This window comes from Molossus molossus, unplaced genomic scaffold (genome assembly GCF_014108415.1).
Source record: "Molossus molossus isolate mMolMol1 unplaced genomic scaffold, mMolMol1.p scaffold_m16_p_14, whole genome shotgun sequence".
In the NCBI taxonomy this organism is placed as follows: Eukaryota; Metazoa; Chordata; class Mammalia; order Chiroptera; family Molossidae; genus Molossus; species Molossus molossus.
In genome coordinates, this window is record NW_023425349.1 from 37,692,005 (window position 1) to 37,719,815 (window position 27,811).

The window sequence follows — 27,811 nt, forward strand, 5'->3', positions numbered from 1 at the left end:
ACTGAGGCAGATCGGGGGTGGGGCTATCAGATGGAGATTGAAGAGGAAAACTGCGATCTGTGACAAAACCAGAGTTGTTTGGGGTTGGAGAACGAAGTCTGGGGAGGGTTGCAGGAGTTGTTTCTTGGTCGGAAACCCAGCCCCTTTGACCAGAGCGGAGCCTTGGTCGGGAGCCCAGCCCCTCCGTAGCCCAAGGGGTCGCAGCCTGGCGTTCTGAATAGTGGTGCTGAGGAGAGCCGAGGCCGGGCTGCGGACAAGGGACGGAAACAGTGGAGTTTTGAGATGTACTACGTTCGGAGAAAGATTCGGTTGCTTTGTGTAACACTTAAAAGTAATTGCCAACTTTTTTGAAAGACCGTGTCGGGAGTTTCTAACAGAATGGGCTTGGCATGAAGGTTGGTTTTTTTACCCCAGAGTAGCGCTTTTGTTATATAGGTAAAATTTGGTATGAGTAACATATTTTTCTACTACAGTTCTGGAAACTAGGGAGCTTCCCTTAGTCACAGATTTAATCTTCATGTTAAATAGCACTAATATATATATGTATATTTTCATCCCCACTGGATGATATTTTTCCATTGTTTTCTAGACAGTGGAAGGGAGAGAGGGAGAGACGGAGAGAAACATCTATGTGATAGGGACACTTGGATTGATTGCCTCCCACAGTACCCCCCACCGGGGCCAGGGATAAAACCTGCAACCCTTGACTGGAAATCATACCTGTGACCCCTTGGTATGCAGGCTGATGCTCCAACTGCTGAGCCAAACCTGCCAGGGCATAAGTATTAATCTTCATGAAGAACATCATCGGACTACGCCTCCTAACTTCTAGTGGAATGTACTGATTATTCTAATGTGATGGAAATTAGGAAAAAAGAGTTTCTTATAGACTTGAGCATCCATGCAATACATGTGTGGTGTTTTGTACACTTGGTATGATATCTTGTTATAGTTTGATTTTTCCCCCAAAAAATGCTTTCTTTCAGGTGCAAAGTAAGAAAATTGAAGTCAAAGACCATGGGAGATGCAGCAAAACCTTATTTTGTGAAGCGTCCTAAAGACCGAGGGACTATAGATGATGAGGATTTCAGAAGGAGTCACCCTCCACAAGATTATTTAATAATGGATGATTATGCTAAAGGCCATAATAGTAAAATGGAAAAAGGCCTTCCTAAGAAAAAAATAACACCAGGGAACTATGGGAATACCCCTAGAAAAAGACCATATGCTGTTTCCAGCAATCCATATGCATTTAAAAACCCAATTTACAGTCAGCCCACTTGGATAAATGACAACCACAAAGATCACAGTAAGAGATGGCTATCAGATGAACTTGCTGGTAATTCAGAGAATAGGAGAGATTTCAAGCCTGGACCTAGAATTCCTGTTATAAACCAACCAAGAAAAGACTCTTTTCAAGAAAATGAAGATGGATATAGGTGGCAAGATGGAAGAGGCTGTAGAACTGTAAGGCGACTATTTCATAAAGACCTGACGAGCCTAGAAACCATGTCAGAAGTGGAAGCAGGAAGCCACGGTAATGTGTTACAGCTTGTCAAGTTACAACCCAAAGTCAGCAATGTCTTTTTTTTTTCATCCAAATGAGTTTTATTATTTTCAGCAATTCAGTTCAAATTTTTCATAGTTTTTGCTTATATAATGTGATTATTTTAAGGATTGCAGTTGTGATATTTGGGCAACTTCAACACTTGTGTTTATTGTTTAAAAGTTTCCATTGCCACAAGCCTCATTTTACTTTAGTAAACATATTTCCTGTTGGTGCTTTTTACAGAAGAAGGTGATCATATCCTCCTGGAGACTATAATTTCTGAGTGGTGTGTATATAATTTCTAAATTACGTGTCACGGTTTTGTATTTGAAAAATGAATGTGTCCATAAATAATATAAATAACAAAATTTTATTTGATGTAAAAGCACAATATAGACTGCCTATATTTCCTGCCACCGAGGGATAGGAAGGTAGTCCAAGATTTCTTTTTGTCCCCTCAAAAGTGAGCATGGCAAACAGGTTGAGAGACAAAGTGTAGAAAGTCAGAAATACAGATAAAAGCTTTGCCTTTTAGTTTCAGTAAAACCAAAACCCTCTTCTGCCCTGGCTGGTTTGGCTCAGCGGTTAGAGCATGGGCCTGCGGACCAGAGAGACTTGAGTTCTGTTTCCGCTAAGGGCACGTACCTCGGTTGCAGTTTGTCCCCGGCCCTGGTTGGGGTCGTGTGGGCGGCAATCAGTCGATGTCTCTCTCTCTCTCTGTCTCTCTCTCCCTCTTCTTCCTCCCTTTCTCCCTTCAGTTCTATCTGAAGATAAATGCAAAAATGTCCTCAGGTGAGGATAAAATAAAAAAATTAAATTAAAAAAACCTTTTCTGAGTGCCCTACATGCTTGGTAATAATTGTCCCAAAGCAATTATACATTTTTCTAAAAGGTGCGTAGATTTTGCCCATGTAGCAGTGAAATCTATAAAGAGGAAAATTGTTTTTATCTAATGGACAGTAATTACCGAAATGAAGTGAAGTCATAAATTTGAAGGAAAAATAAAACAATATTTAGCCTGAAGGTGCAAAATATGCTTAGAAATTTATGCTTGGAAAAATGGGCTGTTAAGTTTGTTAACTTGCAAGCCTTTTTTAAAGGCCAACCGGCCAGCTCTTTTAAAGTTTTTTAAATTTAAATGCATTTAGGCAATGTTGGCACTTTCTAGGTCTGCAGAGGCCCTTTTTCTTCATGTTATCTCACAGTGGTCAGTGTGGGTGTGTGGGTGTTTGTGTGTGTGTATGTGTGAGTGTGTATCCATCCATCCTGTAGGATGTTTGTGACCTGGACATTTAGAAGACTTTGTAAGGAAAAAGTCTTATTCTATCTCTAGAGGGTCTTATGAAAGTATTAAATGGGAGAAAATGTATTCTTTTATATATTTTTTTAAATAGGAAAAGCAGAAGAAAATGCTTTGAATCAAACAGCCAAAACCAAATGAGGTATTAGAAATCAGAGTAGGGAGAGATAAAACCTTAGCCTTATAAATCTTGAAGCTATAAAGAACTTGAGGGAATTGTCTCATGCAGTTCTCTGTCATGATAATATCAAAAGTAGAATCAAAATTTTACAAAGCAGACAGCTGTGGCTCAGAGGTTAAATTTATCCAGACTTGTTTATGTAGAATGGTAGATGAGGAAGTGAAACAGATCATGTACTGTGCTGCTCTGGCTGTTAACTCAGTATTACTGAAATCTGACAGATCACTCTGGGCTTTCGATTTGTGTTTTTCTTTTTAAAAGTTTGTGTGTTTTGCCCTGGCTGGTTTGGCTTAGCGGTTAGAGCATCGGCCTGTGGTCCAGAGGGACCCTGGTTCGGTTCGCACTAAGGGCACGTACCTCGGTTGCAGTTTGTCCCCAGCCCTGGTTGGGTCGTGTGGGTGGCAGCCACTCGATGTGTCCTTTCATGTCAGTGTTTCTCTCTCTCTCCCCCTCCCACTCTATCTGAACAATATCTAGAAAAATGTCCTCAGGTGAGGATTTAAAAAAAAAATTTGTATATTTTTACATATTTGTGTATTACTGTGTCCATGGGACATGGACATTATAATTTAGTTGCCAATAGATTTTTAGAAAGGAAAATTTGATCTTGAATAGCAGTATAAAAAGGAAGATTTCTAGATCAAGAGTTGGCAGCCAGAAAGATATTAAAAGGGACTGTTTACATACCAAAAACCTCTTATATGTATTTTTGTTTAGTCTTAAAAGAAGTGGCCCTGGCCAGTTGGGCTCATCGGTAGAACATCGGCCTACGGACCATTATGTCTCAGCTTCAGCTGCAGCCAAGGGTACATACCTCGGTTGTGGTTTGTCCCTGGCCCTGGTCAGGGTCGTGTGGGATGCAACCAGTTGATGTGTCTCTCTCACACCGATGTTTCTCTCTCTCTCCCTGTCTCTCCTTGTCTCTCTACCTGAGGATAAATTGAAAAATATCCTCGGGTGAGTATTTTTAAAAAAAAGTTGCCCTGGCCAGTGTGGCTCAGTTGGTTGGAATGTTGTCCCATGCACCAGAAGGGCACGGGTTCGATGCCCATTCAGGGCACATGCCTAGGTTGTGGGTTCAGTCCCCAGTTGGAGCCCCTTCTGGGAGGCAACCGATCAGTGTTTCTCATATTAATGTATCTCTCTCTCTCCTTTGCTCCCTCTAAAATCAGTTTTAAAAAAATTTTTTTAAGAAGTTGATTTTAAGTGGTTTTGAATAGGAAATACATCTTTACTGTCTTACTGAAAGCAGTCCAAAAGCCCCTGTGTTTTATACAGGTGTGTGCTTTCACAAATGCTAAATGAAGGACTTTTCAGTCTCTATCCCTTGAAAAATCTTCATACAGGAAATATTAAGCTCTGGTATAACACTGCTTACTGTAGAGAGAAATTAATTTAAAGTATAAACTTTGCACTACACTCAGAGATTCCTAAAAAGGATCTCATTAAAGGAACTGAAATTGTCTTAATAAGAAAAGATCTTTTTAAGTGATGGGAGAAGATGTAATGAAATTATCTTGAGCTGATTTGTTTTTAATACTACCTATTTTTTTAGTTCTCCATTACCACTCACACTTCTCTTAAATATCTTAGATTGCCAATTTAGCATTATTTGAGATAATGCTGTTAAAATGATCTTGTGAACAATGGTCCGTGTGCAAATAAAATGGGAAACTTAGAATACTGTATATAGAGAATTCATATTACAGAAAACCTGGGATCAACCAGGTAGTCTACCTTTAAGTAATTATGAGAATTTTTTAGTAATACCCAGCTTTGCCTTCCAGGATTCCCAACATCAGGATCTTATTTGATCATTTTTACCATGCAGGCCTGTGAGACTCAGTTCAGAAGGTTACATTGTCTTATCATTTCTGATCTGTTCTAGATATGAATTGGGTATGCTGCAAGAAGGGATTTTAATTAATTCTCTTTAGTATATATATATTGTTAGAAAGCTGAATTTAAGAATGTCCTCTATGCTTTCATCTCTATTTCAAATCCCTTTACTTTGATTTAGTCATCTGTCCCTGGAGAAGTTACTTACATTCTTGGACCAGCATTTTCCCCATCTCTACAATGGGGATAATGTTCGCATCCATGACAGGATGACTGTAGGGGTTAAATGAGGTAGTGCACATAAACTGCTTGCACTGCATCTGTTTCATCATCAGACAAATTTTCTGCAGCTCCTTACTTCTCTAGATAAAAACAATAAGGAGTTAATTGTGTTCTTTGGATGGAAATTGAAGTCATTCTTTTTAGAATATAACAGTAAATAAGTTATATTTAGAAGCCTTTGTGATCAGGAGAGAATGGAGGGGTTCAAAAAGGAATTTGATTTCATATGTTAGTGTTTTGTGAACTAATATGGACTTTCCTAATGGGTATTGTACATATTGGTGTAAATCTCTAATGAGTGTTTGCCTAAGTAAGAAAGTTCAGTCTTGAATACTGAAATCAGATGCAATTTTTTTTAGAGTAGAGTTTGTAATGATAAGCAAATTAAATGAAAAAAGACACACTTCTAAAGTAGACGTGCTTATCTCAAAAGTTTAGGCAAACCAAGAGATTGATAATTAAATTGGGAGCAAGGGGTATATTTAAAAGCAAATATTGCCTGGCTGGTGTGGCTCAGAGGTTGAGCATTGACCCATACACCAAGAGGTCCTGGTTCAATTCCCAGTCAGGGCACATGCCCAGGTTTTTGGCCCCATCGTGCAGGAGACAGCCAGTCGATGTTCTCTCTCATCTATGTCTTTATCTCTCTCCCTCTCCCTTTCTCTCGCTCTAAAATCAAAAAAGAAAAATTATTAAGAAGATAAATAAATAAAAGCAAATATTACCGCAGACTGATTTTTCTCTTCCCATGAGTGCTTATGCTTTACTCTTTTTGTTTGGTCCATTTCAGTTGCTTTTTTTTAAAAACTGTATTTGTCCTAATGCTTCTATGATATTGTTAATTGCCACTTACTGCAGTATAAAAGCTGTTTGCTGATTTTCCTTTAGAATTGTTGGCAATGGATTTTTTAAAGTAAAGGTCCTGTACCTCCCTTTTCTGACAATTTTTTTTCAATCAACTGATTCATTGTAGCTGCTGTACAAGTAATAAGTTCCACTGGAAACTTGACAGGAATTGCCTCATGCAGGGCATTGCAGTAGGTTTCTATTTTCAGAGTAGTTATTGGTAAGCCATTTAGAAACTATTTGGTCCATTTATCACAATTTTAATTTAGGAAGTACATTTAATTTTAATTGAATGTATTTCTAATAGCTTCATTTTCAGAACTTGATAGAAGCTATTCAAGTTATTTAAGATAATTTTTTTGGAAAGCAACCCCACAGTAATCTTCAGTTTTACAGGTTGAAGAGTTATAAGCTTTTAAAAAAGGAACAGATTTGTTTATAATAAGGATTGTAGAACTAAAAAAACAAATAAAAGTCTGTACTTGCAGAAAACTTTTAGTTCAACTGCTGATTGTTTCTTTCCTTTGAAATGTGCTCAGTGTGGCCCGGCTGGTGTAGCTCAATGGATTGAGCGTTGTCCCCACGGACTGAAAGGTCACCATTCAGTTCCTGGTCAGGGCACATGCCCAGGTTGCAGGCTCAATCCCCAGTAGGGTGCATGAAGGAGGCAGCTGATCGACGTATCTCTCTTACATCCATGTGTCCATCTCTCTCTCCCTCCCTCTGTCTTTAAAATATCAATAAGAACATATATTTTTAAAAATGTGCCCAGTATGCATGCCATCCAAGAAGTTAAAATGAAAGTAAAGATAAAATGGAAAATAGTTGTCCTCAATAAATAAAATTTTGGCTTAAACTTCTTGCTATTAATGGGGAGGAGCAATTATGTGAACACTAAATTTACAACTAAATGATCGATTTCATTCCAGATAAGAATGTAGTTGAGCCCTGGCCAGTTTGGCTCAGCGGTTAGAGCGTCGGCCTGCGGTCCGGAGAGACCCGGGTTCGGTTCCCGCTAAGGGCACGTACTTCGGTTGCAAATTTGTCCCCGGCCCTAGTTGGTCGTGCGGGTGGCAGCCACTCGATGTGTCTCTTCACGTCGATGTTTCTCTCTCTCTCTCCCTTTCTCTCTCTCCCTCCCACTCTATCTGTACAAAAAATGGAAAAATATCCTCGGGTGAGGATTAAAAAAAAAAAAGAATATAGTTGATCTCTGAGTTCTTTGGGGATGTATTTATTGTCTATCTTTGCTCTGTTGATATTATTCACTTATAAAAATGAAAGCAAATGTGTAAGTTTTCCTTAGAGTAACAGGTATGCTTACAAGTATACTATAATATAGTAGATACATGTTTGTTATATATTGTGATATTTTAGGTATATTAGAATTACAGGTATACTTTCCTTCAAAGGATAATTTTTACTATTGCTTGATTATGCTCAGCAGTATACCAAGAAGAGATGATAAAATCAAATTGTATGGTTGAAGTAGAATTCCTTTTAAGTCACCCCCCCAAAAGAAATTATTTATATGGATTAATGTATCTAGATGAGGTGCTTAATGAGTAGTCAAGCATTCTATCTGTGGGAGAGCTATCCCTTTCCTTTTGCTCTGTGTTCAGCTGTCATTCAGATATTGCATGATTTTATTAATAAATACATAAATTCTGCTTTTTATTCAGTGCTGTTACTTAAAATTACCAATACTATTTTCCCCCTAACTTAAGAAAACAAGAAGCAGAAGTCCAGACCTAGGAAGCCACGGAGGATGAGAAATGGGGAAAATGAACTAGACGGAGACTTGGAAGGCCCTGTGATTGATGAGTCTGTGCTTTCAACAAAGGAGCTCCTGGGTTTACAGCAGGCTGAGGAGCGATTGAAAAGAGACTGTATTGACAGGCTGAAAAGGGTAACATCTTTTATTTGTTAGTTAAAATCCTTATTTTGTTTAAACTATGTTAGTAATTGGGAATATGTGCTTTGATGAATTAGATTAGCTATCCTACTTTGTTTATTAGTATTGAAGCACTACATGCTACAAGTGAAAGTCAGTTTGATTTAATGAATTACTTAAATAAAAATAACTTAGGATAGTGATAAAGAGAGATGGTAACATATTAACAATTTTAAAAGTGGAGGGGACCATGTGATTCCTGAAGCAGCAGTTTAAGCTGCGGAGCACCAAGGGGTAGTGTCCGTGGAGGAAGCCGGTGATCGAGGGGACAGCAGAAGCAGATATTAAAAACAAAACCTTGTACCAAAGTCCTTCTTCAAAGAAACAAAGAGTGGAATCTATTCTGTCATAACCACCAAAGGACCACTGAAAGAAAAAATTGTGTTACCATTTTTAAATTGCCTATTACGTTCCCCCTTTCATAATTTTTATGTTATTGTGAGGAAAAAGGTGAAACATGTTTAATCTTATGACATTGCTTTCAATAAGCAAATGTTGAATGCGTTAACAAGCAAATGTTGTATATTAGTGTTGTAATTTTCCAAGTAAAAGTGTCCCTAAAGGCCACTTTCTTATTTTTTTCCCCCAGTAAATGGGGCAAACACTTCTAAGATCTACAAACATCTAGCCATCTAAAATGGAGAGATAAATTCCTCTGCCTATACAAACAAGCGAGCTATATTAAAGGGTGGTTGGGGAATGCTACTCTTAGGATATGATACTGTTTTCAAACTGAAATCTCAAATGTTTTCAGTATGAAAAACCTGAGATAAGATGCTTATGTAAAGAAAGTACTATTCACCCAGTAAACCCAAAACAAATGGATAGTGTTGGCCATATTTTGCCTTTCTGATATTTCTTTGGGAATCTACAAGAACCTCCTCTTCTCCCCTCCCCCAATAAGACCATTTAAGTGTGTGTTAAGGAACTATAGAATACTAAATAAAAAATTTGGCCAAAACCAAATAAATAAATAAAAGTGGAGGGGAAATCATTTTCTGGCTTTTTGTCAAGCTGTAGTTTTGAAGATATATATCTATAAATCTCTTCAAATTATAGCGACCAAGAAACTACCCTACAGCAAAGTACACCTGCAAACTTTGTGATGTTTTAATTGAATCCATTGCATTTGCCCATAAGCATATCAAGGAGAAGAGGCACAAGAAAAACATTAAGGTAAGTTTAATGTAACCAAAACAAATGATTATTTGTCAATTGTTATTGCTTGTCTTCTTTGTGACTTTCTTCACCTTAATAGTTCACTACTTATGTTACTGAATTTACTTTACCCAAAATACTTTATGCTGGTCAGATATGTTTTGCTGGGTAGTTTTGTGAATTTCCTTAAGGGAACAGTATCAAGATGAATGCAGTCATTGATAGGACTTAGGTATATGTCGTTATGCCAGTAATAATAAAGAAAATAATTTGGCATTGCTATTTTTAATGTTCTTTTTTTGGCACCTTTTTTCTTATTCCTATCTTCCTTCTATCACCATTTTATGTGCACGAAGAAATATGTTTGATAACATGAAGACTAACATAGTTAAAGTGAAGGCAAAGGTTAAGGGAAAATATTCCAGAATATTCTATAGTGTGTTGTCTCAGTAAATGGTAGAAGGTTAAAAACATGTGAGTCATTTTTAATCTCAACATTGATCTTAAAAGGAAAAACAGGAGGAAGAGTTGCTCACTACTTTACCCCCGCCTACGCCCTCCCAGATAAATGCAATTGGTATTGCCATTGACAGAGTGGTACAGGAGTTTGGCTTACACAATGAGAACATGGAACAGAGACTAGATATTAAACGTATCATGGAAAATGTGTTCCAACACAAGTTACCAGGTATTTTCTAGATTTGTTGTTCTATTTAGCTACCTAAGAGTACTTCAATCATTTTCCTACTAGTAATAATTTTCACCTAATAGTTGATTTACTATATCCTGAAATTCTTAATTTTTTGCGTGTTTTTGTTTTTCCTGGCTTCCCCTAAGGTAGCAAAGACTTTTACATGCATCGTCATCAAACCTGTCCTTACTGTGAATTTCATTATGTGCATGTACTTGAAAGTAAATGCCCCGTGTTTTTAAGACACCATGGGACTCTTGCGTATATATTTGTTTACCTTCCTGCCTTTTTAAGTTGACATACTATTTTGAGTTAAAATAAAGAGAAGTATCTGTATCAAAAAAAAGGTTTTGTTTAACCACACTTAAAAGAATTACAATATCTGAAATGAGCTTTGTGAACTAATTTGTATTAGATTTTGTGTAATGTTGAATTCATTTTCCATGTTATATCTGTGGAGCCATGGAAAACCATTTTTTAGAAAGTTCCACAAGTGATTCTAAACCACATCTAGGGTTGAAATCAGTGTTTAAACTATTACCATATTACCCATAGAACTATTTATTCCCCTGAAAGATTATTACATATAGTATGTCATTCATACTCATATGTGCTTTTATAAAAAATAAAGGATGAGAATCTGCTTGTTTCATTGTATATAGGTTCCTCATCCTTTATGTTGTAGACAGTTCCCAAAAAGTCACTTGTAATTTCTATTATTTTTGCCATAGACTTCCATTGTAAGATTGGATGTACTTTTTTCATGAGAAACTTTTAAAGCCCAAAGAAATCACTTGACCACTTGACTTGGCCTGGGGTGGGGGGTGGGGGGTGGGGGGTGGGGGGCATAAAGTTCACTGATGAGAAAGGACAAATTTTTGGCACGATAGTGGCAAAACATTGAGGAAAAAAATGTCATAAATAAATATAGGCACTACACATATATTTTTCTCTGAAAAATGAATCAAATGTTGCCTAGCATTTTAAATTATATCAGTTATATAATTATTTCCCCAAAATTTTCCTAAAGGGATTATATTATGTGAAATACCTTTGTTTATAATGTAATGAGTATTTATATTAAAAAGTAACTTTATGGCCCGGCTAGTATGGCTCAGTAGATTGAGCGTTGTCCTACTGACTGAGAGTTCCCGGTTCGATTCTTGGTCAGGGCATATGCCCAGATTGTGGGCTTGCTCCCCAGTAAGGGGCATGCAAGAGGCAGCTGATCCATGTTTCTATCACTCTCTCTCCCGTCCTCTCTCTAAAAAAACAATAAAAACATTTTTTTAAAAAAGTAACTTTACGCTGAAGGTCATTTTTATGGTTATTGGTTTACAGAAACAATCTTTGAGTAAATTACACCTATATGGCCTTTCTAAAAGGTGAGACATTTGCATTGACTCTTTAGTTTACTATTAGGTTTATAAATATAAAACAAAGGTAGGCATTTTTTTTTTTTTTTTTTTTTTTTTAGTCCTCATCCGAGGACATTTTTTTTTTTTTTTTTTTTTTCCCATTTTTTGTACAGAGTGGGAGGGAGAGAGAGGAAGAGAGAGAGAGAGAAACATCGATGTGAAAGGGACACATCGAGTGGCTGCCACCCGCACGACCAACCAGGGCCGGGGACAAACTGCAACCGAGGTACATGCCCTTAGCGGGAACCGAACCCGGGTCTCTCCGGACTGCAGGCGGATGCTCTAACCGCTGAGCCAAACCGGCCAGGGCGGCATTTTTTTTTTTACTTTCACGTTTTAACATTTACAAAATGATAGCAGGTAGTGTTTTTGCACAAAGTATGACATGATAATTTAGGAATTTTTAAAGCATGTTTTACAACTGAAAAGAGTAGCCCTTAAGTAAATCACAGCCAGTGCAGGCTTCCCTGTTAAATAAAATAAAGGAAGAGCAAAGAGTCACCCTTGGTATCCTCTGTCTATGCCAGACTTGAATACTATTTTGCTTTTGTGTATAGTTTTAATTGATGGTTCTGTTTCTGAAATAGCAGTGTTTTATTATAACTTTCAAGAAATTTTACTTTATTTATGACTTTCATTTATTTAAATTTTTTTAGATTGTTCTCTGAGATTATATGGGTCATCCTGTAGCCTATTGGGTTTCAAAAATTCAGATGTAAACATTGACATTCAATTTCCAGCCAATGTAAGTACAAAATGAACTGTTGTAATTTTCATAGACTGGTATGGAAATTCTTGTTTCAAACATGAGCTATATTTCAAATATGAATATAGTTTAGAGATTTGAAGATAGTTTAAGTGTAATGGTGGCAGCTCTTTTTCCTACAATTTTCATTTCTATGTTCTTTTGCCTGTCTTCAATTTTAGGGCATTATTTTAATACGGTGCAGCTTTTCGTAGTTACTTTACTCTTTAGATCTTTCATACTTCAAACAGTGGTTTTCTTACCATGTGAATCTTATGGAGCTATTTAGGTTCTGCTAACTTGAAAAGATTAAATTACCGTGGTAAAGTCAACTTTCCAGTGGCAGGAAAGAATATTAGATTTTAAGCAGTGTAGGTATATAAACATTTATGACCTAAAAGCTTACTTTGCTCCTGGGTTTCCTTTTTTATACACCTACTTTGTTAATTATACTTTGAAGAACCACACCTGACCTAGCTTTCTGGTTTAAACATGATTCAAAAAGCTTTTGATGAGTCAGAATTTTAAAACGGAAAGGTACTTTAGTTGATTATCCATTTATCCACTGGTGGTTCCCATAGCCCAGTTTGCAGATGATTCATGCCCATTTACCTGGGTTGCTAGTTAAAATACAGATTCCTTGGTTCCACACCTCCCACCCCCCACCACGCCAAATATTCTATTTCGCAGCCTCATTCTTTGCCATCCTGGGCTACTAAAGCTCCATGGTCAGCTGACTAATAGATTTTACTATTCTTTTAACTTTGAATTAGGATTCAAGGTAATTTACCATCATAGCACTTATTTTGATCTCATGTCATTCATTTATTTAGCAAATATTCACTGAGTCTCTGTTGTATGCCAGGCTCTACACTAGATTCTAGAGCAGCGGTTCTCCACCTTCCTAATGGCGCAACCCTTTAATACAGTTCCTCATGTTGTGGTGACCCCCAACCATAAAATTATTTTCATTGCTACTTCATAACTGTAATTTTGCTACTGTTATAAATCGCTTTTCCGATTGTCTTAGGCCACCCCTGTGAAAGTTGTTCAACCCCCAAAGGGGTCGCAACCCACAGGTTGAGAACCGTTGTTCTAGAGAATAGAACAAATGATTTCTCCCTCATAGAATGAATATCAAGTGAAAGAGATAGGTAATTACATATATATAATTAATTATAAAGAGAGCTATGCAAGGAAACAAGGTTCTGTGCCAGAAAACAACAAGAGACGTGCAGACACAGCATTCATGCAGGCCCCTTTAAAAATGTAACTTTTAGGCTGCGCCCCAAAAGATAAAAAGGGGTGAGGGGAGTGAAAGAGGTAAAAGGGAAGAGGGAACAGCATTCACAAACCCTGAATCTTTAAGAGTCTGGCATATATATTCAAGGAGCTAAAGGGAGGATTGTATAGCTGTGGTGAAGGGACCAAGACAAAGAAGAGCATAAGATTAGGACAGAGAGGTAGGCTGGGGGATCTGTAGGCCATGGTAAAGAATTTCATTTGACCTAAGGGCAGTAAGAAGCCATTGTGAGTTTTAAGGAGGGGCAAGACTTGATCTAATTCATGGTTTTAACACATTTTTGACCGCTCACAAGTTAGTGTTTTCCTGCCCAACCGCACACGAGTTAACTCAGGTTTGCACTTGCATTAGCTATTTCAGTTTTTGAAACTCAGGGTAATATAGGATTATTGTATTTGTGACTTTTCGCCCTGAGGGTCGAAGTTCGAAAAACAGCACACCCTTCTATAGGGAATGGATATATGCTGGTTCAAATGAGTGCAGCTCAGAACCTAACGTGCAGTTTGCCCAAAAACGTGCGGTCCCTGGCGTATGTCTTAGAGATTTCTATGTGGTACGCAATGTGTTAAATAGTTTTGGTTCCTCTGTGAGCAAGGATTGGAGAAAGGCAAGACTGAAGTGGACACCAAGTAAATGATCTGCTGAAGTAGTCTTACATAGTGAGAGGTAATATTGTTCACGGTTTGACAGGTTCTAGGCACAACTTTTGAAATTTGCTGAGAGGCTACGTAACTCAGGACTTAGTTAATTAGGAGTTAATTGCGTAGTAGGTCTCTCTTGCCCATACTCATCCTCATTTGGTGTTCATTTCTCTGTACCTGACCAACATGTGCAGAGTGTAATGATTAATTTTTTACTCTGATAGTAATGGGCTTTCTAATTTGGATAGATTCAGATGACTATGTGTTATCTCAGTGAAGCAAAACTACTTATGGATTATTTTATGTATTTATTGATTTATTTTCTAGATGTCTCAGCCAGATGTTCTTCTGCTTGTTCAGGAATGTTTAAAGAACAGTGGTAAGGCCAAATTCTTCCCACATTTTTGCTCTTAAATGTTTCTTTTGTCTGTAATTTGAATATATCATTTCTGAAACTTTGAAAATAGGAAGTCATGGTTTTAAAATTATTTGGATATTATCCAAACAAAAGCCAGAGCAAATGCCTACTAACAAACTAGAGTCCTGTTAGTTGTAACAGGTATTTTACATCTACTGTACTATGCAGAATAACCATTTTGTAAGTAAAGCTTTCAGCTTGATGATAATGTCACAACTCAAAGATTAAATGAGTCCTAGACCAAGACTAAAAAGACACAAAATATGTAAAATTTACTCTTGAGAGTAAAACTAAAGGGTAATTTGCTTTATTCAATGGTTTCAATTAATACTTTCTAATAGCAAATAGGTGTGACCCAATCCTGATTAATGAATCAACAAATGGTTGTTCCAAGGTAGATTTGTCAGTTGTCCAGGTAATGTCCAGCTTGGAGCTTTATGGTTTTCCATAGGTCTCATCCAACTGTCTTTATCTCTTGAATTAGTCTTTTCCATCCTTCTTGTTAAATTAAACATGTAAATATATATTTTTATACTTTAGTCTATATATTTTTTACCTCAAATATTTTAGTAGCTTTTGCAGTAATTTTGTTTGAATATCCTGTTCATACATCTAATTATGTTATTCGTATAACATTTAAACATTCTAAGTCAATAATATAGTCATTTTCCAAATAAGGGCTTTTAATTAATGTGATTACTTAATTGTTGAATATACTTTTTCCTTTTCAAGTCATCTCAGAGCTTTCCTTGGTAATGGTCTTTAAAAATGCTGAGCAGATAAGTCACAACTGGAATTATACTTTATCTAGTTCTCTTTTTAAACAAAGATATAATTAACCTTTCTTAATATTTTTTCTTTCCTCAGATTCTTTTATTGATGTTGATGCCGATTTCCATGCTAGGGTGCCAGTGGTGGTGTGCAGAGAGAAGCAAAGGTCTGTTTCTTTAAGCTGTTTATATATTAAATATTAACTTGCCAAAAGCACATGTACTTCACTAAGCCTTAATGTCCAGTTTCTAGAATGATAAACTCCTTGTGTGGTTAATTTCATAGGCTTACTACTAGCATTCTTGGTATATACTTTTGGCAATTGATGCAAAAGGAAACTTTTATTTTTTAAAGAATAAAATTATTTAAAAGGAAAAATGAAGGAAGCATTTTGATCCATTTCAACATGGCAAAAAAAGAATTATCAGTTACTTGCTCTGATCACATTTAGCCATCTTTTTAAGCAGTATTCTTAGCACTACTAAATAGCACTTAGTAGGACTTCACACATGTATCTCTCCCTCCATCTGGAATTACTATCAATATTATAAATGGGTGGTTTGTAAGCTATATTGATTGTTCACTAAGCAGATTCCTCCAACTCTTGGGAGAAGAACATTCTCTTATACTTAACATATATGAATCCATGCTTCCATTTGAAACATATAGTATTTCCCTTATTTTCATTTCCACCAAAAATAGTTTTAATATATGAAAGCACAAAGGTTTTTGTTCTGAAAAATAAAATTTACTCAGAAAATAGCTGCCCTATGTTTTTAAAAATGAAAATGTCTTAAGTGACCCATAAATATTTAGTGATTTTTTTTTTTACTTTATTTTCATTTTTAAAGTACTTATCATCAATGTAAATTAGTCATTGTTGGCATAAAAGATACCCCATACCTATATAACACTTTTTATCTTTCTTTTTTTCCTCCTCATCCTCAACCCATCCCCCACCAGTGGTCTTTTTTGTAAAGTGAGTGCAGGAAATGAAAATGCTTGTCAGACAACAAATCACTTAACTGCCCTTGGAAAACTAGAATCGAAGCTGGTTCCTTTGGTGATTGCATTTAGGTACTGGGCAAAGGTAGGTTTATTGCTTCAGTGCGTAAATTCACTCCGTGTGCATAAGCAATACGCTTTGATTTTTGCCTGGTTAATTTAATCTTATATGTTTGGATACATATTTATAGACACCAAGAGAGTAGGCATCTGAATATTGGAACAGAAATTTTAATGTGCACAGAAAGGGAAATTCAGTGTTTCTGTTTCACTATATAACAGTATTACTCTAAAGATCCAGATGATTTATCAGGCTTGTTATAAATCAGATTTGTGGATCATATCCCAGAGAACATGGCCCAAGAATTTACATTTTAACTAGTTTTATGAGGTGATTCTTAGGCACAGGAAAGTTTGAAATCAAGCTTCATTTCCAGTATTGTACCCAGAGACTCCAATAAGTGAAAGTCGCTATCTGGTCTTGCTTACATTTTCATAATCTTTTAAATATAGTACCTCAATTAAAATGCCAGTAGAGGATTTAACATTGCCCCAAATGTAAGGTCCCATCATGATTATAAAATTGAATTGCTCTGCAGATGCCTTATAGAGAAAATCCAAAGCTTTACTGATTTAAAATAATACAGCAGTAACAATGCATAGTTCCTGTGGCTTAGTCCAGGATGAACAGAGAATACCCTGCTCTTGTCTGGTGAGTTGATAATTACAGTATGCCATCCTTTGAATGCTGCCTCCTGCTTTATCACTAAATAGGCTATGCTATTTTTTTTAATGAATTTTTTTAGAGAGGGGGAGAGGGAGAGAAATAGAAACATCAGTGAGAGAAAAAAAACATCGATTGGCTGCCTCTTGCATGCCCCCTATGGGAATCGAGCCCTGGCCGAGAATTGAACTGGCAACGCTCAACCTTGAGCCACACTGGCTGGGCTTTTTTTTTTTAATCCTCACCTGAGGACATGCTTAAAGGAAGGGAGAGAAAGACAGAGAGAAACATAGTGTGAGAGAGAAACATTAATTGCTTGCCTCCTGTATGCACCCCAATCCAGGATCAAATCCGAAACCCAGGTGTGTGCCCTGACTAGGAATCAAACCAGCAACCTTTCAGTGCACAGAATGACAATCAACTGAGCCATTCTAGCTGGGCTAAACCATGTTTTTTAAGTTGTTTCTGTTGTGTTAATTAGTCTACCCACATTCTCTCCCCTGATCACTTATGTGGTCAAAGCATGTGTTTTCAAGGCAGTAGATTAGGATCAGGTGACCATTAAACTGAGCAAACCTGGCTCTTAGAACCACACCAAGTGATTGGATTACTATTGGTGTCAAAAAATGAAACAGCAAATGTTATTTTAGGGTTCATGACAATTAAGTGTAGTTAACAGTATTAAAAATTTGAAATCAAAGCTGTTACTCAAAACCACAATACGTGGTTGCTCCAAATGTGTAAGGAGGTTTTACATTTTGTCTCTGTGGTGTTTTATTCTGGGGAGTAAATCATGTAATAACAAGGAAAAGAAGTTACAAGTTTTAGACCATATTGTGTATATGACAAATTGGTACAAAAGAATGCTTCTCTTTTCTCTCATTTGCAGCTTTGCAGTATAGATCACCCTGAAGAAGGAGGTTTGCCACCTTATGTGTTTGCCCTGATGACCGTTTTCTTTCTTCAACAGAGGAAAGAACCCCTTCTGCCTGTTTATCTGGGATCATGGGTATAAAACTTTTTTGGTTATTTATTCAATATTGATTTTTATTACAGAGCCACACAATACCTGTACATAATTTCGAAATCTAATAACCTACTCTGAACTGACATGAATTTATCCTACTACTGTAAATATTCATACCTTTTACTGCTGAAATATTAATATTAAATATTAATGATGCTGCACTATACTCTGATGGGAGAACTTTCCTAAACTGAAGAAAACACTTGTGAAACACATGTGATCCTGAGGGTTTCAAACAAGAGCATGTGAACCTGTATTAAATTTATCATTTGGTACACCCTGTCTTTGGATACAGTTTTTTGTTTGTTTGTTTTATCCTCACCCAAGGACATTTTTGCATTTATCTTCAAATAGAGCGGGAGGGAGACAGGAAGAGAGAGAGAGAAACATTGATGTGCAAGAGACACCCACACGACCCCAACTGGGGCGGGGACAAACTGCAACTGAGGTTACATGCCCTTAGCAAGAACCGAACCCAGGACTCTCTGGTCTGTGGACTGACGCTCTAACTGCTAAGCCAAATAGGCCAGGGCTGGGTACAGATTTATAATCTGATACTTGAATTTATATATCACCTCCAGGCAGACTATAGGAAGCATCTGGTTCACTGTAACTTACTTTCTGTTTCTAGTCTTTAGTTCTCTTTCTTCCCCAATCCCTGTGAAACAGAGAAAATATAAGTATTGCTATTGATGCAGAACTTAGTAGTCACCTCTTGAATGATACTTTGATATTATCTTTAAGAAGAATTAGATTTCAGTAACGTGACTACTCTTTCTGGATAAAGTTCAGTTGATTTATTCATATAATAAGATATAAGAATAAGCCATCTCAAAGTCTAAATGTTGTTATTCTCAACCTCTTAGAAACTTCACTAGGTATTTAACCCTAGGGATTTGTCGTGATAAAAATCTGTGTCCACTTATTTTATAGAAAGTCTTACTTGGTGAAAAGCTAACTTTGGCACATTGGTTATTTTAAGTACCTTGGTTCTCATTATCTAAGGAGCATGTACCAGAGCAGTAGTTCTTTACTATTGATACATAGGGGAAAAATTATTATGGGCATTTTTTTCTTTTTACTTAATAGATTGAGAATTAAGCCAAGACCTAGGAATAAAGGCTAAAGCAGAATAAGCCCCTTATAATCTTTGTTCTGGCATAAGGGGTAGCAGTCCACTGTGTGTCCCAGTTGCCTAAAGGGAGCTCTCTTTGTGTTTGCAGTACTAAAAATGAGAGAATTCTGGGCCTTGAGAAGATGTCTCTGCCAGATTGCTCTCCCCTGGTGGAATAGAGAGTGAGAGAGCACAGTCAGCCCTTAGTGGATAGATAACCCTTTCTGACAGACCCAAGTAGAAGACTGAAAATCTGAATGACTTTCCCCCAATTAAGCAATGAATTAGGCACTTCATTGGGGAAAAGGAAAGGTTTTCAACAATTGGTGTTAGAAAATCTAGATATCCTTTTTTTTTTATGGAATGCTTCAAGAATTTGCATGTCATCCTTGCGCAGAGGTCATGCTAATCTCTGTATCATTACAATTTTAGTATATGTGCCGCCGAAGCAAGCACAAAACTAGATATCCTTAAGGGAAAAAATTGAACATTAAATCTTTGCCTCACAACATACCCCAAAATGAACTCAGAATGAATCAAAGACATAAGTGTCATAATTAAAACTATAAAATGCTCCAGGAGAAAAATCTTTGCAGCTTGGGGAAAGGCAAGGATTTCTTTGGTAGAACACTAAAGGTGCAAACCACATCAATAGAGGAAAATATTGGTAAACTGTTTAAAATTTTTTACTACTCTAAACCTCTCAAAAAAATAAAAACACAAGCCACAGAATTGAAGGAAAATATTGATTACATACCTCTAACAAACAGCTGCCACACCTCGTGCTTTCTGTAAGATAGCGGTTTGTTCTTTTCAGTCAGTCAGCAAGTCCTTACTGAGCATTTACTGTGCCGGGCACTGTTCTACATGCTAGAGCTAGAGCAGTGAACAAAGCAACGTCCTTGTCTTTGAATTTATATATCCAGTGAGGTGAGAAAGGTTAAGTACATATCAAGTGGCAGTAATTTCTCTGAGGAAAAATAAACCAGGGGAAGGACAGAAAGTGAAAGGGAAGACTCTGTTCAGAGAAAAAGATATTTGAGCAGAGCCTCAATGCGTTGAAGGAGAGTGGGCTCTCTGATTGTTGGGAGAAAGAACCTTCCGAGCAGTAGTGGATGTCAGCTATGAGCCAGGAAGATGGATCAGAGAAGTAACAAAGGGTCAGATGAAATGGGCCCTCTCTAGGCCCTGGAAAGGACTGTGAATTTCATTCTGAGTTTGCAGGAAGCCATTGTAACTGAGAGTAATATGACTTCTTTTTATTTTTGGTGGGGGAAGAATTACTCTGTTAAACCAAAGAAGTAATCCATTTGATGTAGAAATACATTTGGGAAATGGTATACCACATCCCACTTCACATTCATTATGTACATTAACCTGTTTCAAGACTTGTGATAAATCTCATTGTACACTAAAGAAATCTGTTCAGATTTGTTCCAGGTTTCTTAGACCTTTTAAGCCCAGACTATTTTCTTCAGCAATATGTATCTCAACAATATCCCTAGAAGCAATGTCTTACATGTCTTGAGCATTTACTACTTGCCACACCCAGTCTCTGAATCCTTTATTGCCATTATTTCATGTCACAACTATCCCATGATGGAGATTCTAGTGTTATCCCTTTTAACAGAAACCTGAGACCTCAAGAAAGTACATGAGGGAGCTGAGATTTTTTTTTTCCCTTTCACTTTTTTTTTAAATTGAATTTATTGGGGTGACATTGGTTAATAAAAGTGTATATGTTTCAAGTGTACAATTCTTTAGTATATCATCTGTATATTATATTGTGTGTTCACCAACCCAAGTCATGTCTCCTTCCATCACCATTTATCCCTCCTTTACCCTCCTTTACTCACCGCCACTCCAGGAGTTGAGATTTGATCCCAGACAGATTTACGGCAGAACTCATGGCCTTAGGCCTGGCCATATTGTTTTCTCTTAAACTATTTACTAAAGAATTACTTCACAAAATCACCCTTTTGCAAATCAAAACTTTGTTTATTACTTTAAATTTTTGAAATTTATAGATATCTCAGAGGTATTTTATAACTGATACCTTTTATATTTTCAATGAACCATAAGTGTGTTACCTTTTAATTCCTTGAAGGATTAATATGCTCTGATAGATACAAAATTGCTTCTACCTTGTAATACTGTGTCTAATTTTTTCCTAGATTGAAGGATTCTCATTAAAAAACCTAGGCAACTTCAGCCTAAAAGATATTCAGAAAGATGTCGTGGTCTGGGAATACACTGATAATGCCACAGGGGATGTAAACACAGCAAAAGAAGAGGCACCAAAAAAAATACCTGTTAAAAGGGGACAGGTCTGTTCTCACGTGTGTCTAATTTTACCATCTGTTTTTAATTCTGCCATTAATTGTAGAGTTTGTGAGTTAATCAGTCCTCTCTTCTTTCCTCAGCTATCTTAACTGTTTCATTTCCTAGTCTGTGTAGTCCTTTGCATAGACAAATAATGAGAAAGGTTAAATTCACGTCATTAGATTTATAGTTATTGGTGTAGCTCTGTGTGCAGGGTCCTGTGAAAGATAATGAGAATTCAAAGTTAAATCCCTATCTATCCTCAAAGTATTTAGGTCTTAGATGGTATTATGGAGTTAAATAGATAAAAAGTTCACCCCAGATACTAAAATAATGAATTAAGTATATGAATTTGTTTCCACTCAGCCATTAGGGGTAGGCAGGGGAATTTATGCACAAGGAAAGAATTGCCATATAAATTTCAAATAAAAGTCTGAGCAGTATAATTATACTACTAGTAAGAATAGGATTCTGCCCCAAATTGGGGCAGATCCCACAACCTTCCTTATAACCCTTTGGAGTGAAATGACAATATCCTCAAATTACTTCTGAGATCAGGATTTTTTTTTTTTTTTTTTTAATTTCTTCACCTGAGGATATTTTTCTACTTATTATCAGAGTGGGAGGGAGGAAGAGAAAGAGACAGAGAGAAACATCAATGTAATAGAGCCACATGGACTGGCTGCCTCCCGCACGACCCAACCAGGGCCAGGGACGAACCGCAACCAAAGTAGTACGTGCCCTTGACCAGAATTGAACCCGAGACTCAATGGTCTGTGGGCCCACGCTCTAACTGCTGAGCCAAACTGGCCAGGGCAGGATTTTTATTTATTTATTTATTTATTTTATCATAAGTATAACTATTCTTCTCATCACTTTTTTAAAAAAAATTTTATTGTTGCAAGTATTACAGATGTCCCTCCTTTTATTCCCCAATTGACTCCTCCTCCCCATTCCCACCCGCCTCCTGCTTTCCCCAACCCAATGTCTGTGTCCATTAGTTGTGCATATATGCATATAAATTCTTTGGAATATCTCTTCCCGACTTTCCCAACCCCACTTGTTTCTGAGGTTTGTCAGTATGTTCTGAGACCAGGATTTTAATCTCAGCTTTACACCACTAGCTCATAGTCCATGCCTAGAAAGAAGAGGTAGTGGTGAATCGTAGATGCTCCAGTTTTGTTTTCCAGAATCCTTAAGGAGGGAACGGGGAGGTGGTGCCTCTCTTCCTCTTCTGCCACCAGCACAGTTTTATCTGTGTCCTGTTTGGGGTTCCAGCAGTAGATAAGAGCACAGGCTATGAAGCCAAGATAAGTGAATTAGTATCCCAGCTCTCCCACTTCCTAGTTTGTGTGTTCTTGGGCAAATGAGTTAATCTTTCCGTGTGCCCAGTTTCCTCACCTATAAATGGGGATGATATTGGTACCCTCTCATAGGGTCATTGACTTATAGAATGCTTAACTCAGTGCCAAAAAAGAAAGTGTTCTCTATTTAAAAAAAAAAAAAAAAAAAAAACATTAATCCCCCCCAAAAAACAGCTTAAGTACCACTAGTCTAGATAGGTCGAAGATCTGTTAAGTTTCCTTATACAGTATTATCAAGTTATTCTGTGAGAAGCTTAAAAATCCTTAGTAATGCTGAGTATGGCTTATGATAAAGAGGTGAAATGTAATAAGGCTTTCAATTTTGGGGATTTTCTTTGTGTCCTCAACTATAGTGTTTGGGACCTAGACAACTTCCATTTTCAACCAGTTCTGCCTTGTAAATCCACCAGATGCCTTTGTCTTATTAGACAGAATCTTTGTGGTTGAAATTTAGTGGTTAATAAAATATTTGTACCACTTGTTTTGAAGCTTGATATAATAAAGGGCAACTGGGAACAAATTTTTATATCTTAGAAGGAAAAGCTGTTACTCTAAGTCCAATTAAATACTTTATATTTTTATGCTATTTGGAGAGAAGAATCATGCTGCCACTTCTGAAAGTAAGATCTGGACACTGTTGAAATTGCATGGTGTGGTGAAAGAACACTGTACTGTGTTGGGAGACATTGTCCTCATTTTGCCAATGACAAGCAATGGGACCTTAGACAAGTCATGTAATCTCTTTGGCTTCCGTTTCTTCTCTTGTAACATACAGGAGTTGAATTAGATTACCCTTAGAGCATCTTAGAGTTGTGACATTGTTTCAGTGATAAATGGATTTCTTGTACTTGATTTTATCTAAGTGAAAAAATACAGAGAGCAACCGAGTCTGTTTTCCCTTGTTTCTGATTTAATCCTCATAACTATCCTGTGTTATAGGTGGTTTCATCCCTACTCTGCAGATAGCGATCATTTTTTGAACATGTGTGCCAGGCACTGTGCTAAGCTCTTTTCAGACACTCTCTCACTCAATCCTCCCAACAACCCTATGAGGTGGGTACTGTGATCCCCATTGTTCACATGAGGAAACTGAGGCTTAGACAGCTTATAGACTTTGACTAGGATTATACACAGCTAGTACGTGGCTGAACTGGATTTCAAACCTCATCATGTCTCATTCCAAAGCCAGTTCTCTTAGCCACTGTGCTAAACTGCCAACTGAGAATGAAGAAGCTAAGTCACAGATCAGTTAAGAACTATGAAGTGGCAAAATTAGTATCAAACACATTTTTTTAAATTCTAAGTCCTATGTGCTTTCCAGTATATTACATCACAGTGTGTTTCAACCTGTCAAGAGTCTGTGAATGTAAAACTAGCAATAATTTCTGATTTCAACAGTTATTTGACCTTAAAATCAATTTAGGATCACTGGCAGATTCAGTGAGTTTATGTAGCTTCTCAAAGCAAACGAGAGGAGCATTTTTCCTTTTGCTATATGCATTTAGCAGCTGCCATTTGTGTGTGTAACACCAGCAGCAGAAACAGCTAGCTCAATGCGAAGAGTAGAAATAGATGCACAGTTCTCTCCACCTGTCATTAAAACTTCAAAATTAGGAGTGCTGCCTGATTACATGCAACTGCCTGTCTATTCCTATGATAATGACAAGATTTTCCAATATTCTAATTCCAGCAGTGTAGTAAAGGAATGCTATTTTGCACAAGCAAAATTGAAACTAGAATGTGGTTTATCTAAATGGTTTGTCAAATTTATATTTTTGCTAAGGTTTTTAAGATTTGTTTAAAGTTGATGTTTTTGAATGCTCTCTAATTTTTCATAATGTGCTGACATATGAAATACCTGTTTTCTTGTTGCTGTTATAGGTATCATTAATATTTGATTTAAAGCACCAGCCTTCAGTACCAGTTGGGCAGCTCTGGGTGGAATTGCTTCGATTCTATGCTTTAGAATTTAATTTGGCTGATTTAGTGATAAGTATTCGAGTCAAAGAAATGATATCTCGTGAATCAAAGGATTGGCCCAAAAAGCGCATTGCCATTGAAGGTATCTCAAAATGTATATCTTTAATGCCTTTTTTTTTTTCTTGAAAGGTATCTATCTTAACAGCATGCTTTTTATTTCAGTCTCTTTTCAGCTCCTATGTGTAAGGTAGGCCTGACCCCAGAAGTGAAATAAATAGGATGTTGCATGTGTTAGTTACATGGTCATTCGCAGGGATCAAACTGTTCATTTTTAGTTTTTTGGTTTCTTTTTTTTTTTAAGTGACGCAATAGGACATCTTAATTACTTAAGCAACTAAAATAATGGCTGGCTGAGTCCTTGCTTTCTTTGTAAGTTGCTTAAAAACTTGAACCCATAAAAAGTTTTTTCCTAGTGATGTATGAGCCCCCTATTCTCTTTGAATGTTCTCATTTCTGTATTTTTAGATTCAATCCTTTCATGAATTGTTGGTGAGGAAAATACTTTTTCTCAAGAAAAATAACATTATCTGTTGATTCCCCTCCATAGAAAGGATAGTTAGTCATTTTTGGAATATCTGCAGCAATAACATTTAAAACTTATTCATGAAACCACTTTTTCTAGTGAAGGCTCATTTAATTGAAATCATTAAGAGACACACTGATGTGGCCGTGGCTAGGTGGTTAAGTTGATTGGGGAGTCATCCTGTACACCAAAAGGTTGCAGGTTCAATTCCCAGTGAGGGCACTTACCTAGGTTCAGTCGGTTCAAGCCCCAGTCAGAAGCAACCAATCAGTCTTTCTCTTTCTCTCTCTCTCCACTCCCCACTTCCTTCCTCTCTCTAGAACATATCCTCAGGTGAGGATTTAAAATAAATTAAAAAATAAAAGACACACTGATGTGCCCCATAGACTTCATTGAATGGACTACCCCTTCTCAGGTTTTCTAAGTCTGTAGGTTGAAACCCCTCTAGAAATCTTAATTCTCCTTGTTTAAATAATTTAAAGAATATCCTAAATGGAATTCTCTTATTTTTGCTTGATTTTTTTTTTCAAGCTTCATATTGCATAAGAGGGTTTTTTTGGTGTGGTTTTTTTTTTTTTTTTTTTTTTTTTTTTTTTTTGCAATTTGCAATTTGCATAAATCCTGTGTGCAGTCATAGGGTTCTCACCTTTTTAAACCCTCCCCTGCAGTTTCTCTGGCTCAGCTCTTCTGGCCAATTGCCTAACCTGCTGGAGTCTAGGGGAGGAGAAAAGATTGAGAGAAGTGGTGTCTCCTCCTGCTGCCTCCCTCTCGCCCCTGAATTCAGTCCAGCCAGTTCAGTGATGGGGCTTCCCAGGGCAGAAGAGTGGAGGTAAGCTCTACAATCATAGGGTCTGGCTGAGTGGGGAGGCAGAGCACTCAGCAGATCCTGGCGGGAAGCCCTCACTTCCCCAGGGCACAAGACCCACACTCATGACATCTTTTTTACTTCCACAGTCACAGAACAAAATAGGGAAGGGGGTACTGGTTCAGAACAGATGGGTTCTCTTCATAGAGCAGACATTTAAGAAAACATTTTTTTTTGTTGTTCTTAAACTGTATCTTCTTACTCCCCATCCCCAAGTTCTTAAAAGAATAGATAAGTTATATGCTAAAATTTATAATTGTTTACTTAATTTTATCTAGAACAAGCTAATTTTTAAAACATGTATTACAAATTTATGCAATGATGGATTTTTTTTGTTGTTACAGATCCCTATTCTGTTAAAAGAAATGTGGCAAGGACCCTAAATAATCAACCTGTGTTTGAATACATACTTCATTGTTTAAGGACAACATATAAATATTTTGCTCTTCCACACAAAATCACAAAATCCAGCCTCCCAAAGCATCTGAGTACTGTTACATGTATTTCAGAACATTCCAAAGAAGTAGCAAAGCGTGATCCAGATTTACAAGCAAAAAATGATCAACTCAAAAACTCAGTTGTGGCTCAGGGTCCTAGTGCTCCCAGTTCAGCTGCAAACACCTGCAAGGTACAGCCACTTACTCTAAAAGAGACTCCTGAAAGCTTTGGAAGCCCACCAACAGAGGGAACAGAAAACACACACGTCAGTGTACAGCTGGAAAACACAGATTATATCAAGACAGAAGTCAGTTGTGATCATCATGAGGATATTAATGTACATCATCAAGAAACAGGAAGTAAAACAGAGAAAGAAAAAATTGGAAGGAAGAGCAAGCATCCTTTGACTGCTGATGCTCAAGATATAAGCAGTAGCAAATGTGGAGAGCCTCTCGTCTCGGGTAGCACACGAAATACTGAGACAGATAGCAGTTTGGATTTAGAGGGCTTTGAAAATCCTATGGTTAAAGAATGCGATGGATTTGCTACTTTAGATAGCAGTGTTGATGTTGATGAAAGCTTAGAAGGTCCTGATGAACTAGAAGATGCTCTGAGTCATTTTGCCCCTTTAAGACAAGGCCAGATATCAGGAATCATCCACTCTGATGAGGAGGAGGAAGAGGAGGGGGAGGAGGATGAAGAACCCAGGCTCTCTGTTACTGGAAAAGAAGATGAGGACACTGCCTACACTGGATCAGGGGATGAGGATGCCCTGTCTGAAGAGGATGAGGAGGTAGGCAAGTCTAAGGATGAAGACTTACAAGAAAGTGGAAAAGATGTGGATGGAGTTCTACCAATGGAACTTAATAAAATCAGTCTTAAGGAGGAAAGTGTATGTGAAGAAAATTCAACTGTGGGTCCATCTGATTTCTTCTATGAGTTTAGTAAACTCACCTTCACAAAAGGCAAGGTAGGTGATCAGTACCAGTCCTAGACATAGAACTAGAAGACTTGAAACAGTTTTAATGCATGTAATTGCAATTTTGTATACTAGAACAGGGCTCACGCCATTCTAGCAGTGGCTCATGAGTTGAGTTTTAACTCCAGTACTTGTCCATTTCCTTCCTTAGACTCTTGGGAATTTGCATAGGAGAAAGGGAATGCTGTTGGTAGTGAAAGTAACTGCCTTTCCCTCTTGATTATGCCATCAGGGTGTCTCTCATAATTTGGAATGGCTTCACATTGTATTTTCATTCCTTTGGAATGCGGAGAGTAGACTATGTAATTAAAAAAAAGATTCAGGACCCCTTTATTTGTCAAGTAAAACTTTATCTTAGGTCTTGTTTTGCTTTG

General features: G+C 37.2%; 1 protein-coding gene and 1 non-coding gene across 2 annotated transcripts in view; one reads left to right on the plus strand and one right to left on the minus strand.

The window, feature by feature from the left end:
- The first annotated feature begins 1,002 nt into the window (after positions 1-1,002).
- Positions 1,003-27,811, plus strand: part of TUT7 (terminal uridylyl transferase 7) — a 56,856-nt gene continuing 30,047 nt past the window's right edge. The window contains exons 1-12 of the mRNA XM_036261437.1: positions 1,003-1,537; positions 7,725-7,906; positions 9,011-9,127; positions 9,620-9,797; positions 11,875-11,963; positions 14,235-14,286; positions 15,193-15,262; positions 16,060-16,186; positions 17,715-17,834; positions 21,141-21,293; positions 24,534-24,714; positions 26,365-27,428. Of these exons, the coding sequence (XP_036117330.1) occupies positions 1,018-1,537; positions 7,725-7,906; positions 9,011-9,127; positions 9,620-9,797; positions 11,875-11,963; positions 14,235-14,286; positions 15,193-15,262; positions 16,060-16,186; positions 17,715-17,834; positions 21,141-21,293; positions 24,534-24,714; positions 26,365-27,428 (2,853 nt within the window). The 5' untranslated portion in view covers positions 1,003-1,017. The remainder of the gene's footprint in view (positions 1,538-7,724; positions 7,907-9,010; positions 9,128-9,619; positions 9,798-11,874; positions 11,964-14,234; positions 14,287-15,192; positions 15,263-16,059; positions 16,187-17,714; positions 17,835-21,140; positions 21,294-24,533; positions 24,715-26,364; positions 27,429-27,811) is intronic.
- Positions 19,319-19,422, minus strand: LOC118630308. The gene has a single exon (XR_004959557.1). It is a non-coding gene; the product is annotated as a U6 spliceosomal RNA (small nuclear RNA).